At 32.1% G+C, this 13,099-nt stretch overlaps 1 protein-coding gene across 1 annotated transcript in view; it reads right to left on the bottom strand.

Moving 5' to 3' along the window:
• Positions 1 to 13,099, bottom strand: part of LOC132726603 (uncharacterized) — a 36,157-nt gene that overhangs the window by 13,620 nt on the left and 9,438 nt on the right. The window contains exons 10-26 of the mRNA XM_060711942.1: positions 11,323 to 11,533; positions 10,875 to 11,087; positions 10,174 to 10,392; positions 9,474 to 9,698; positions 8,275 to 8,469; positions 7,970 to 8,017; positions 7,108 to 7,269; positions 6,535 to 6,738; positions 5,448 to 5,651; positions 4,582 to 4,632; positions 4,144 to 4,311; positions 3,474 to 3,707; positions 2,815 to 2,893; positions 2,410 to 2,546; positions 1,883 to 2,209; positions 985 to 1,227; positions 560 to 691 (exon numbers count right to left, since the gene is read on the bottom strand). Of these exons, the coding sequence (XP_060567925.1) occupies positions 560 to 691; positions 985 to 1,227; positions 1,883 to 2,209; positions 2,410 to 2,546; positions 2,815 to 2,893; positions 3,474 to 3,707; positions 4,144 to 4,311; positions 4,582 to 4,632; positions 5,448 to 5,651; positions 6,535 to 6,738; positions 7,108 to 7,269; positions 7,970 to 8,017; positions 8,275 to 8,469; positions 9,474 to 9,698; positions 10,174 to 10,392; positions 10,875 to 11,087; positions 11,323 to 11,533 (3,052 nt within the window). The remainder of the gene's footprint in view (positions 1 to 559; positions 692 to 984; positions 1,228 to 1,882; positions 2,210 to 2,409; positions 2,547 to 2,814; positions 2,894 to 3,473; positions 3,708 to 4,143; positions 4,312 to 4,581; positions 4,633 to 5,447; positions 5,652 to 6,534; positions 6,739 to 7,107; positions 7,270 to 7,969; positions 8,018 to 8,274; positions 8,470 to 9,473; positions 9,699 to 10,173; positions 10,393 to 10,874; positions 11,088 to 11,322; positions 11,534 to 13,099) is intronic.

Genomic DNA, 13,099 nt, shown 5'->3' with positions numbered 1-13,099 from the left:
AACAACAGATGGTTATTTAGCGCTGAACGACACAAACAGTTACGTTTAAAAAGTTAAAAACTGTGGAAAAATTGCATATTTTGCGATTGTTGTTAAACAAGTGTCATAAGAAATATGTAACAAGTGACAAAAAGGCAAAAATGGCATGCTCATAGTAAAGCAGCCGAGAGAATTAAACATATTATTAATGAAAACTATCTTAAAAATTTGAGACTTAAAAATTGAGAGTGTTGAGAATTTCAAAAAGAATATGTGTCTGTGTAAGAATGTGGCTTGTCCCTTACAGAGGTGATATTTTGAAAAGGAGAAACATAAATATTTTGCAAAAAATGTATTTATGACGTTAGAGCGTAGGCCTGATTGCGTTACCAGGTAGTCATTTAATTAAATAAAATGATATCATGCTGATCTTTTGCATGTTTGCTCAGCAATGGCGTATAAATAACCATTAAAATCTTTTAGAACTCCATTGAGTATTTTGTATTTAAACAATGTTGTCCATGACTTATTGGGATAGCCGTCGTATAGCCCTTCCAACAAACATTGTTCCCTTCCTTACCATCATATAAACTCTTTTTCTCTACAGAATCATTATATCTTCTCCAAGGTTGACAAGCATCCCCTGTGTATGTATGATTCCAAAACCTGCCATTCTTATTATAAACGACTCCCCGACCACTGTCTGGCGAATCTTTAATGCCAATATTAATATTATAGAAACTGTTTATTAATAATAAAAAACAACAGCAAAATAACAAAAAACAACAAAAAAAAAAACAAAAAGACCCCCCAAAACAACAACGAAATAATAAATATGACATCGGCATGTTTCAAACTTTTAATAATGTATGTTTATTTAAAAGAAAAATGTATGAAATTAACAAAATATCGCAGAGACTGACAATACATTTTTATATTTCTTTTTTTGAAATGTCAAATTCTATGATAAAATTTTTACATGTACATGCGAGATTTAATGACAACCTGTTAGTATGCACGGCTGCCACCGCAATGATTTATTTTTGGTGAAGCACCAGAGGTACCCGCTATTCCAGGGATCCCGACAATAGTTGCTGACACCAGCAAGACTTTCTCCAGGGAACCAAAAATCATGAGCATTCGATTCTGACCATTTCAGACACGGTTCACCGGAGAATGTTGTATTTAGCGTTCCCGTATATCTTAGATAACCGTCAAATTTACTGTTGTTGGCTTGTACAGGTTGCACTGAAATTATATGTTAAAAAACAACCCACAACTTCATTATTTAATAATAGTCTAAATAGTAACGAAATGAATATTTAAATAAATGCTAGTTTAAGAAAAATGCATGTCTGTTATGGTTGCGGAAATTGGCAATGGCCAGTAGATGTTCCTTACGTGAGAGTGACAGTGACAATTGATGTGAATGTAATTTGCTTTCTAAGTCATAGATTTGTGGATTTTGTTTAAATTTATACTTATATTATATAGATGTTTATATACACATACCAATTACTTAAACAACACTTGACCTTTACGGAATATGAAAATATGGTATGCATAAGTACCAAATGGACATATAAGTAGAATAATCTTCAGCGCCAGAATAATTAGTAAGCGATGGCACTCACGGACATTCCGTAAATAGTATTCGGACTTTAACATTGACGTTCGAATGATGAGAAAATGTTGGGCAAATTTTAATATATCAGATAGTTTTACATTTAAATGAAGATATCTGTCATCATCAGTAACTGATATATCACAATTATAATACATTATCTTCTGAAATATGTATCTAATTAAACTCAACTCAACAGCGGAAAATGTGCATAATGTTATTTTTATGCTTTATTGATAAGAAATCCACTGTTTAACAATATAAGATAAACGTACTTACTGATAATATCACATTCTTCGAAGGCGTATGGCTTAATTGGATCATATTCAGTGTAGCACCAGAGATATCTGTCATTGGTTGGCGAACGACAATAGTTTTCTGCCGCAATTATAGATCTCTCCGGAAACATCGTGTCCTCAATTGGGTCATCATGAAGCCATGCACCACCATCTAGTAAATTCGTTCTGTTTTCATTTGCCCAAAGTGAACATGTTTTTCCTGACATCGTTTGATTTACTGTTCCATTATATTGATTGGTAGGTATCTGTTCTGGAATCATGACCCAGTTCCGCTTGTCAGGTAAATATGCTGTATCGGTACCTTTGGCTGGAATGACAAGAATAACTTAATTTGTGTCTGACATTTATATAGGTTTCTTATTGATTTGTTTTTTTAAATATATTGTATTGATTGAACTGACAATGTGTTCTAAATTCTAATGTTAAATCTTGCTTAAAACACTTGCCATTTGATCGACGAGTTATCACATTTACGTGCAAAATGTTAATGATAAGATATACTTGTACCAGAGTGTATATCCCTTTCACAGACGAAATACTCTGCTAGCTGTCTCTCACAATCCTCAGATTCCCATGTATTATCTTCATTATAAAACCGGTAGTTCATACGTGTGCAATTTCCATCAGATGGTTCACCAGTTTTCCTTTTGATTAGAAACCAAAAGATATAAATCATTTAGAAAAATACAATTCTCTCATGTTATAAGCGTTAAATATGAAATAACTGGGCTTAAAATATGACTAAGAAAAACAATCTGGGATTTTATTACTTTTTTATTACTTAGTTAAAATAGTGTGGCCTGATGTCCCAGTGTGATTAAGTATGCAGAAATAATTTTAGCAAAATGCATAAGTTAACGGATTGATAATGGATATTGTGGATATAAAGTGCCACATAACTATTAATGTTACCATGCAATAAATGTCACGTGATGAGAGGTATCATCCCATATTATTCTTCCTGAGTCTTGATCATATATGCGGTGTAAGCCTATCATGAAAACATACTTTTTTACGATTTTAAACATTACATTTGTTTGAAAATCAAGTTTACGTTCAAGAAGTGATCCAAAAGCAATTAAGATTTTAATCTTGATTAAATCGCATTAACAATCAAACATCTGTATATGCGAGTACAGATTTGGAAAAAAGTTTTAAATACATAACATAAATGTAAATTGACATTGAAATTAGTAAGACAGTACATTTTAACGACATGTTTCATTGTATTTATTATTCAGATTCTCCCGCAATTGAATTATTATGTAAAATAGAGAAAAACAGAATTACTAAAGGATTTTTAGGCTTGGTTTGATTGAACCTATTCATGAAAGGTAGTGATAAATGCAAGATATCGACCGCACCCGGCTTCGGAAGGATTAAACATTTAATATGAAAAGGTAGGATTTGAATACAGAATCAGATTTATTTGAAATATCCGAAGACTATATCAGAAAGTGTAGATGATTCTGCCTATTTTTAGTATGTAAGTCTTATATAAATTCTTATGAAAAAGGTGGTTGTATTTTCACAAGGGTTAAGAAACATGTTACCGTTATGTGTCAACATACCAATATGAGTAAAATAGCCAGCATTTATATGCAATTTAACTTTTTGATTAGCTGGAATAGGCTGACCGTCGATGTATCTGTTCTCCCTGAGAAGAGATTTGATATATCTTAATTCCTTTGTAGACCGTAGAGATAGAAGTTGTAACCCTCTATGCCAACATTCGTTTGCTGCTGTCCTCCAGTTTGTGAGCTGTGGGTATAGGCTATAACATTTCTTAAATTCCTGAATACAATCTAAAATTGAAATATAGTATCAAAATAACTATTGACAGAGAAGTTTAAGACTTTCATAGAAAAACATTCATAGAAATAAACTGTCAACACTTTAAAATTACTGTGAGAAAGTGAACACACATATAAATATAAATATTGTTTACGGAGTAACAGCAGTTAAAAGGGTAAGAATAACTATTGACATTTTTATTGCATGAATTATAATAAAAGTCATTAGTACTATATACAAAAGAGCTCAACAGTTTTATTATTTAATAGACGTAGTTAAATGCCTTTGTCAGAATATCAAATTAAAACTGTTAATTTGTGCACACTAACAAAATCTTTAAAACGATAAATGAAATATCCATTAAAAACGGAACGAAGGCCTATAGACATATCAGTAGAATTAATTAAAATTAGGAAAACAACCATAAAACACGCATTTATTAGTTACATTCGCATGATCCTCTACAGTTTCTTATATCTATGGCCTCTTGAACACAAATCTTGCCACCATTTGAAGGAGCTGGTTCAGAACAAGTGCGCGTTCTTGTTTGATTTCCGGTTCCGCAACTTTCAGAACATGTGCTCCATGGTGACCAGGAAGACCATCTTCCATCCACTAAACAGCATTTAAATCGAAAATGAATTTTCTTTACCAATTTGAACAAGATGACTATAAAATTGTACTAAACATTTTATTATTACTTTTAAATTATTGTTATTATATAAATGTACTGTTTTGGTGAGAATGCTTGATAACAAATGTGTGAAATACTATGAAATTGTACTTAATATTCTGAAAACTGAAACGATTTTTATTCAAACCGAATTTAGTATTGTATACATGTACGAGTATATTAACAATTGAAACTTATGTAAAAGAAATTACCGCTTTTTAGGTTATCTTCACAAGTTTCTTCAAATTTTGAGTGATCTAAAACTGGAGAGAGAAACAATCTTACTAAATCTACAGCTATATCAAAACACTGCTTAACAAATAATATTGTTTTTTTTTCATATTGATTTTAAAAATACATTTATAATAACATTCAAGCACATTGTTTTTGCGAATCTCCATCTAGCAAGCATAACATTAGAATATATCAATTGTACTACACTAAAGTATTCGGGCACTTTATTGGAAAAATACATATGAATAACAAAATGGTTTCACGATATCAAATTTGTAATAATACACATGCTTCATTTGTAAGAATTCATACTCACTGTACATGACAAGAAATTTGCAAATGGACACCATGAAGGCCGCAAAACATGAAAACTTGAAATTGTTACAGACTAGGCATGTCCAGGCCTATTCATTAGCGGCAATGGTAATAAAGCTACAGTTATATCATGGCTCCGGTTTAAGTAAAATTTCAAATAAACAAGGAATTAAGCAACACCCGAAGACCTGACATAAGGCGGTCATCATCAAAAGTTAAATTTCGCTTTTTCGAGTACAATATAAAGGATACCTATAGACCCAAAGTCAAAGAATACATGTGTTGTAAATCTATAGGCCTGACTAAAAATGGAATTTTTAAAGATCAGGTGTAATAATGCCTGCGTATCACATACACAAAACCCCAACTAAAACATCGTAAAACGTAAAACAACAGGCATATCATAAAATTGATTCTACTGTATTGAAATAAAAATACTGAACCATCAACCTGGAAATTTCTTTCTAATTATAATAATAAAAATATATAATAATGACGATAATGTCAATTTAATTTCAGGGGAACACACCTTTTTGTGCAAATATTTCAACTTCACAAAGATGCAAGAATTCAACGACCCCCATAAGCTGTATTTTTACATATCGAGCGATACTCCCTGTTGCTTCAATCGTTTTTTTGGTTTGAATCATTGGTTCTCCACATTTAAAATATAAACTAGTCATGTTACACTTTGTTATTCCCGTTGTTACTTCAATACTCCGAGTTCCTCTTGCTATAAAATAACATAAACTTAATCCTGAAACATTTTCATTTCTATTACATTTTATGTATTTAAAATAGTTCGAATATATTTTGAGTTAAAATGAAAACAAATCTTCTGACTTGTCATATAATATCTGTACAGCCGACAAGATAATCTGGGTGCAAAGCAACCGAGTCTAATACGAATGATCTACTGCAGAATGACACGACTTTATTTTGAGATTCGTCAATAAAATACAAATACATAAAAACACTCGCATACATCAGCTTCACATTTCGGGACCTATTTCAAAATTCTTTCTTTGTTGCAAAACATTTTCATTTGCTTTCTTATAAATGAAAAGACAATGTTTTCTTATCTCCTTACACAAATGGTGAACTGTACAACTGTTTGATTTCATGTAATGGTGGAAGTTTACCGAGAGAATCAGGCTAAAACTAAATCATGTGTAAACACGTTGTTTCCATCTAAAAGGAAATTACTGTTTTACATAGACATTAGTAAAAGTAGTTTTTTTGGTATATGGCTCAGATTCTTTCGCAGCCATTTTCCGCGTGTGTACAACCTCGCTTGTTAATGATGTGCTTATTTAATTTTAAATAACTACAAGCAGGACTTAAGCAACCATACGTTATGCATATCATAATTATACACATTTCTCATACCAAAGCTTAATGCACAAAAAGAATTAAAACCTGACAAATAGTTTTTTGGTTTGAACTAATTTGAAGATGTACGTTCTATAACGTTAATTCATATTAAAATCGTCTGTTATTAAATTTAGGAACTATATATAAATCGAAAAAGAGGTGACCAAAAAGCAATTTCTTTATAGCAAAGCTACAAATATTATATTTATTTCATTAAATATATAAGAATTACATTTTAATACCATAAGTGATAAAGTCATGAATCTCTATATGATGTAACATATAAACTTCATGAAGGTCAACTAGCCACCATGGCTGATAGTCTTTCTCTGTGTGGAAACATGTAGTTTGACCCTGACTCAAATTACCATCGATTCCCAAATGTGCTGTTCTAGACTGATACAATGACGACTGAGTGGCTGTTTTATTTAAAGCCACATTTTTGACTAAAAATAAAGTACATACTATATCAATGTCATAATGCGATTTCAATATATTTAAAACAATTTTAATTAAGCAGCCATAAATTAATGTACCTTTATTTTCTTAACTACATTGCAATTGAACAATATTTCAAAATACATACTAATGGTGAAGAATTTTCACCCGTTTTCAAAACCAGATTCCACTATTCTAAACGTCTTTTCAAAAAAGTTATTGTATATTTCTAATTGTTTTTGACTGTGTAATGTATTCCTTAGCATTATTAGAACTGTTTAATATTTTAGGAAGACTAGGTGTAAGGTTCATTAGCCCCCCACATACACACACACAAGAAAAAACAACACTTTTAAATATATCGAATGAAAACGTACTACAATTTTCTACTGGATCACAATTTCTGTACACGGTATCTGGTCCTTTGCAAGACCTTCCAGAAAACTGAGGAGAAGGATTGTTACATAACCGCTTTCTGGGCTGTGTTCCATTACAATACATTGCTGACCATGCCATCCAGTTTCCCCATTGACCATCAACTTCATAGCAAATCATAAAAATTCAAGATTCATCACTTACTTTGAACACAACAGTGACGGTATGCATAGAAATATCACCAATAGGACAAAGACAAGAAACAAACTGTTGTTAGTTTGTTATAGGTTGAATTGGAACAAATACCTAACTAACACACGATAAACTCCTTAGTAACTTAATAAAACTTGAGAGAGTTGTGAAGATGGGATCAAGAGACTGATACATGAAGGGATGCAAATACTTATCGTAATAAAATAATTAAAGAAATAAAGACTGAATAACACCAAAGATAAGAAGAGTGGAAGATCATCATCAATAGACATCAAAAATACAAAAAGGTTTATTTAGCACATGTCCAGCTGGAAAGACAACCTGTATAGCATATAACTGGGAAAGCAGAGATCCCTTGGAAGCAATGCAAACAACTTTAGAAAAATGCAGGCTCGGTTTCATTGAGCCTGCCAACAAGAGATAATGCAAAAGTGCAACATCTCGAGATCTCACTACTAGCGGCAAAGAATATTCAGGCTTCATCACGTTTATGCTGCAATTTACGATCCCGAAAAACAGAAAATATTAAACCAAACTTCGTACAACGAACAATTAAAACAACTGTCATAAAGACACTTTTGCATCATTTTAGACATAAGATATTCAAAATAATATAATTCAGTCTTATACGGTATGAAACAATGAAAATACCTTGCGCTGGCCTTTGAAAAACATGCTTTGATAAATCAACCGCTGTCTCTGAAATAGTTTTTTTTTCAATAAATTAATTGAAAAATACTAACATAATTTTAAATTGTGTTCGAATTTCAATATAACTTAGCCGTTTAGTTGCTCAAAACCAAATAGTAACATACTCGTATATCAATAAATGTAACTATGTGCATTGTCATACAATTAGAGTTAAGTATTCGTCGATTGAATTTTTATTTCAATTAATTTTAAAATATCCTTCTGCAGAATTTTTTTGAAAGATATATTCAATAAAAATATCATACCTAAAATTCCAAAAACCTTTATCTCACATATATTCATGGTCTCCTCTTTAAACACATGTACTAACTTAACATATCGAGCTCTCACTCCACTCATTATCACGCCTTCATTTGGCCCATAGCGTCCGCATACACTAGTGACATGCATTTGTTTTAGGTCCAGACCTGCAGAAACTTCAGCGTTTTCATGGCGATGATCTGGATAAAGCATTCATACAAACAAGCATTTTTCTACAGTCAATCAATTTTCTAATGACAATAGCTCAGGTCAAATACATAACGTCGGTCTTGTAAGATATATTACGACCATTCATTCGTCATTTTTGTCTGAAAAACATCATTTCTCAATATTTACGTTTAGAGAAAAATATACCCGACAATGTGACCAAGCATTGGGCTTCAAGTTTAGTTTAGACACGCCACACGTCAAAGTATATAATGCCAAACATGTTTTTTTATTTAGCAAAATCGATATGATAGGAAATGTAGATACGATTGCAAACTGTACCAGAGCAAGCAACATAGGTACTACACATAACAAAATCATTTAATTTCAGAGACTGATCAGCTTGAAATGACGTACTAAATATACACTAATAGTAATATTATTGGAACTGGATGCGGTTATATCATTCAAAATACCAATCATATATATATATCCTAGTCATTACATATAGGAAGCAATCATATGGAAGATAAGAATAGCCTTAATAAGTTTTTCACATCTGATTGTTTCGATAACTAGTTGAAAGCAAGAAGAACGAACAATTATTTTAATTTCCAATTTAATTTTTGAAATAGAAGTGGTTAAAGGGTAGAGAGGTATTACCTTACTCAAGTAGGGATTAAATTTAATGGGCAAACATACATAATATATAATATTTTTCCTAGGATCAACACATTTAGGTACTGACTGGTATTGAAATAGAGAAAAACAGAATCCCTAAATAAAGCCCAACACGGCAAAATTGTAAAATGTTGCAGGCTCAGTTTGATTGAGACTGTTCATGGACAGTTCTGGAAAGTGCAAGTTACGGTCCACGCCCCCTAGCACCGGCTTAAGCGTAATTCAACATTCAAACACAAAAATGAAAGTGATAAATAATGCATGCTTATTTCTGTACTAGTATATATCTTAAACATCCTGATGTCTTTTATCACGGAAATGATGGAGACACATTAAATATTATAATTTTACCCACCACAACAATCAATTCTCGTGTATAATTCTACCCAGTAAAGAACGTAGATTCCTTCAAGGTCGATTAAAACCCATGGGTTTAATTCCGTTAACGTATGGAAGCAGGTACCATATGTAAGATCTGCATGTATTATCCCGTCAGTTACGCCGGCTGGAGCATAATCTGTACGATGTTTTTCATATTGACTTGATCCAATTGTTGGCTTGCCCAAAGCAATGTTAGATACTAAAATGATAGGAGAGACGATTTTAGATGAAACAAACCCGGCTGTCATAAGTTGGTCAACAAGCCAAACATCTAGATGTTTAAACTTTTTTCAGTAATGTTTTTCTGTATCTTAGGTGTACTACGTACTTTTGCTACTGTAACAGTTCATGTTTACAGGTTAATTTAAAATGAATTCAATCTTGCTCTTGATCAGTTATTGATGGAACAATTTGTATTTCATATTGTAAAGTTCAGAGATTTATTTCTATAAGTCATATGTAGAAACCATGGCCATACCAACACACGTGTCGAGCTGTTGGTAAGGTATCTATCTTTCCATCTTATTCGCAAAAATCTGAGGACTGACCTTGTGACGACACTATTTAAGTTGCCTCTCATATGAAACCAATCAGCTTGCAACTTACATCATAAGAATTAAAATAAACTTGCATCACATAATGTCTGTTTAGGAAAACTATTTATTTTATCATACCGTTTGATCGAATGCCATTGAAAGTGAACGAAACGTTGGGTCTGTCATAAGTTAGAGCGTATCTGATCACAAATCCTTCGGAATAAACTCTTTCCTGCTTTTTGTCCTTTAGGAAATGTATTATTGCATTATCCGACGACAGATGAATCTTTTTCGGTGGCATATTAAGATTGCAGTATTCAAAAGTCTTGTCGAAATCGACAACATAGAACTTAGAGCCTATGGAATTAAAAATCATAAAAAAGGTTATTACTGAATATCGCGTAATTGAAAATATGAGCAATTTGAATATATATTGACCAATAAAAGAAAACAACGTTCTGAAAGTTAACTGTTATGAAATGAAATACTTTAATCATTCCTTGTTCTTAGATAAACATGTAATAAATAGAGTACCTGTTTTTAGATATGGGATTGTTTGTTTAAGACAAACTCGCGTCACGACAACGTACCAATAATGGTTTTAGGAAATGGACGTTTTAAGCAAAAAGTATCAATTACTTGTATCGCAATCGATGTCAATGGAAAAAAAATAAGTAAGTATTCCTTTTGGTTATACGGCTTGAAACTGTACTTTGGCAGTTTACAAATATTAATCTGCCATCGTTAAATAAATCATAGATGAAATAGTCCTTTCATGATATTTTTACTTGCATTACATGTATTTTAAAAACATATATGATAACTTGTAAAAGCCTTACCACCTTCAGCACCCTGACATGGCACCTGAAATTCTATCACATGTAACTCGATACGATATCTTGGAAAAAATAAATTCCACGTTTCCTTTGTTTTCTCAAAAGGAAGGCCAAAATATGACATTGGCATAATAATCATTTCTTTTTTACTGCAAATTTCCGATCGTCCATCTTCCCAACTTTGATCAGAGTGTAAGGAAAAACATGTCGGAATCTCTAAAATATATTATACAAGTAAATATATGCTTTTGGCAACGTTAAATAATATTTAATATTTTATCATTCATAAACATGCTTTTAAGTGCAGCTTTGTATAGAATAAATTTACCGTGAACTTCATATTAGTGAATCTTATCATTTTGTATTCTACTGTAATTGAGTGAAGCAGGTTACTGTTGAATGCATGATATTAGTAAATTAAAAGAAATGGTGGGAATATTTATTTCTTTACTTTGTTTAGTGGCAATCGCTCGAAATCCATTGCCCCGTTCTGTTATATCTGCCGATGGAAAACATGAAGCAAAAGTCAAAATAACGGTCGTTTCGCTTGTTTCAATGATGAATACGTAGCCATTTAACTTGTTAGTGATACGTCTCGCAGTCTCTGCATTCCCGGTCAGAAAGTTTGATACCAGTAGTGAATCTGTACAACTCGAATCATTCTGAAAATTTAGGAATATTCCTAAATTAATTAACAAAAATATTGATGCTATATGTGTCATAGTTTTATTTTAACTAGATTTCACTTGGTACTGTTGAACACACTCTTGCTTTTACATAGTTCTTAGGGTTTTCATTAGGACGCGATTAGCGGCCGATTTGACCGCACCGCCTAAAATGAAATTCAGGCCACCTCAAATTTGCACACAAAAATAAATCTGTCACCGGCCATGAAAGACAGACGACAACGCTAGCTATTTAAATGATTTTATTCAACTTGTTCAATAAATTTAGTATTTAACCTACACTCTATCACGTTCGCGTATCTGTCCCCTAATACAGGGTTCGGTTTGACGATAACGGGATCCTTTGATTCTGAGATTTCCAGAAGTCGGGAGGAATACCTGGGGATTCCGTTGGGATCCCTAATAAATTGCTGTGCATATTGAAAAATATTCTAAATCAAGAACATAAAAATACAAATATTTAAGAAAAGTCATGTCAGTAAAGCAAGGTTCAAGAAAGAAAAGAAATATAGCGCCAATAAAATCTACTCCGTTGAATCGTGTACGCTATTCTTTCTTTGTACGGTCAGTCCATCGACTCATTTGTGATATAATATATATTGTTTCAAAAATGTTTTGGCTAAAGAAACAATCTAGAAAAGTTTAGGTCAAACATTGACTTCATAATATTAAGGTTTGAAAATAGGAAAGACAGGTAATTATCGCATAATTATTTCACATTTCACAAGTGCTGTCTTTCAAACACGTACTGCCGTAGCTATGAAACAGGTTTTAAAAGTTTAGTTTATTTAAATTTTCATGCATTATCCAGTGTTTATTTTATTTTTTTTGGTGCAGAAATTCAGCAACAGTATTTTCTTTCACAATTTTCGACGAAAATTCACAATTATAGTCTGGAAAGTTCTGTTGTTAATTTGACTCCCTAGTGCAAAGTTTAAAGGTATGATTAATAAACAGAATAAAAATAATCTATACTTTAAAGATTAAAATCCTTTTTGGTAATTCACAGTAATAACGCTGAAAAATTTTGTGTGACTATTTAAAGTTCTCTGAGGTCAATCTAGGTCAGGCATAATTTACCGACATCAACAAAAAAACCCTTAGGTGAAACAAAGTGACGTATATTTCATCTGACAATTCTTTGAGCCAATCAATGTTCTGAACTGCATGATCACTGCATGCGGTGATGCCTTTGATGTGACAGATGTAAAAACTTAAAACAAAATTCAATACACACTGGGTAGAAAGGAGTCCGACTGAACAGTGTAAATTGAGTATAAAGTAAAGTTGGATATAACACATCCTAGCTGTCATGGACTTTGAGCAACGTTTTTTTTATAGAGCTTAATCATTACCTGTGAATTTTTTAAGACCTGAATAATTATGATGAGTGGGCTCTATTTCAGTGAACCCTGGGCTACCATGGAAGTCATTTCCCTACTTCCTACCTAATTTCTAACTCTAAGCCACTGGAAGAGGTTTAAGCAAAATTGTTATTTCCAAATTAAACATATGTCCAGTGAGCTTTATCTTATTCCGTTT

Source organism: Ruditapes philippinarum, unplaced genomic scaffold (assembly GCF_026571515.1).
Source record: "Ruditapes philippinarum isolate M1 unplaced genomic scaffold, ASM2657151v2 ctg1552_1_1_1_1, whole genome shotgun sequence".
Taxonomy (NCBI): domain Eukaryota; kingdom Metazoa; phylum Mollusca; class Bivalvia; order Venerida; family Veneridae; genus Ruditapes; species Ruditapes philippinarum.
Note: the sequence above shows the minus strand (reverse complement) of the source record. Positions and strands in the feature narration are given on the sequence as shown.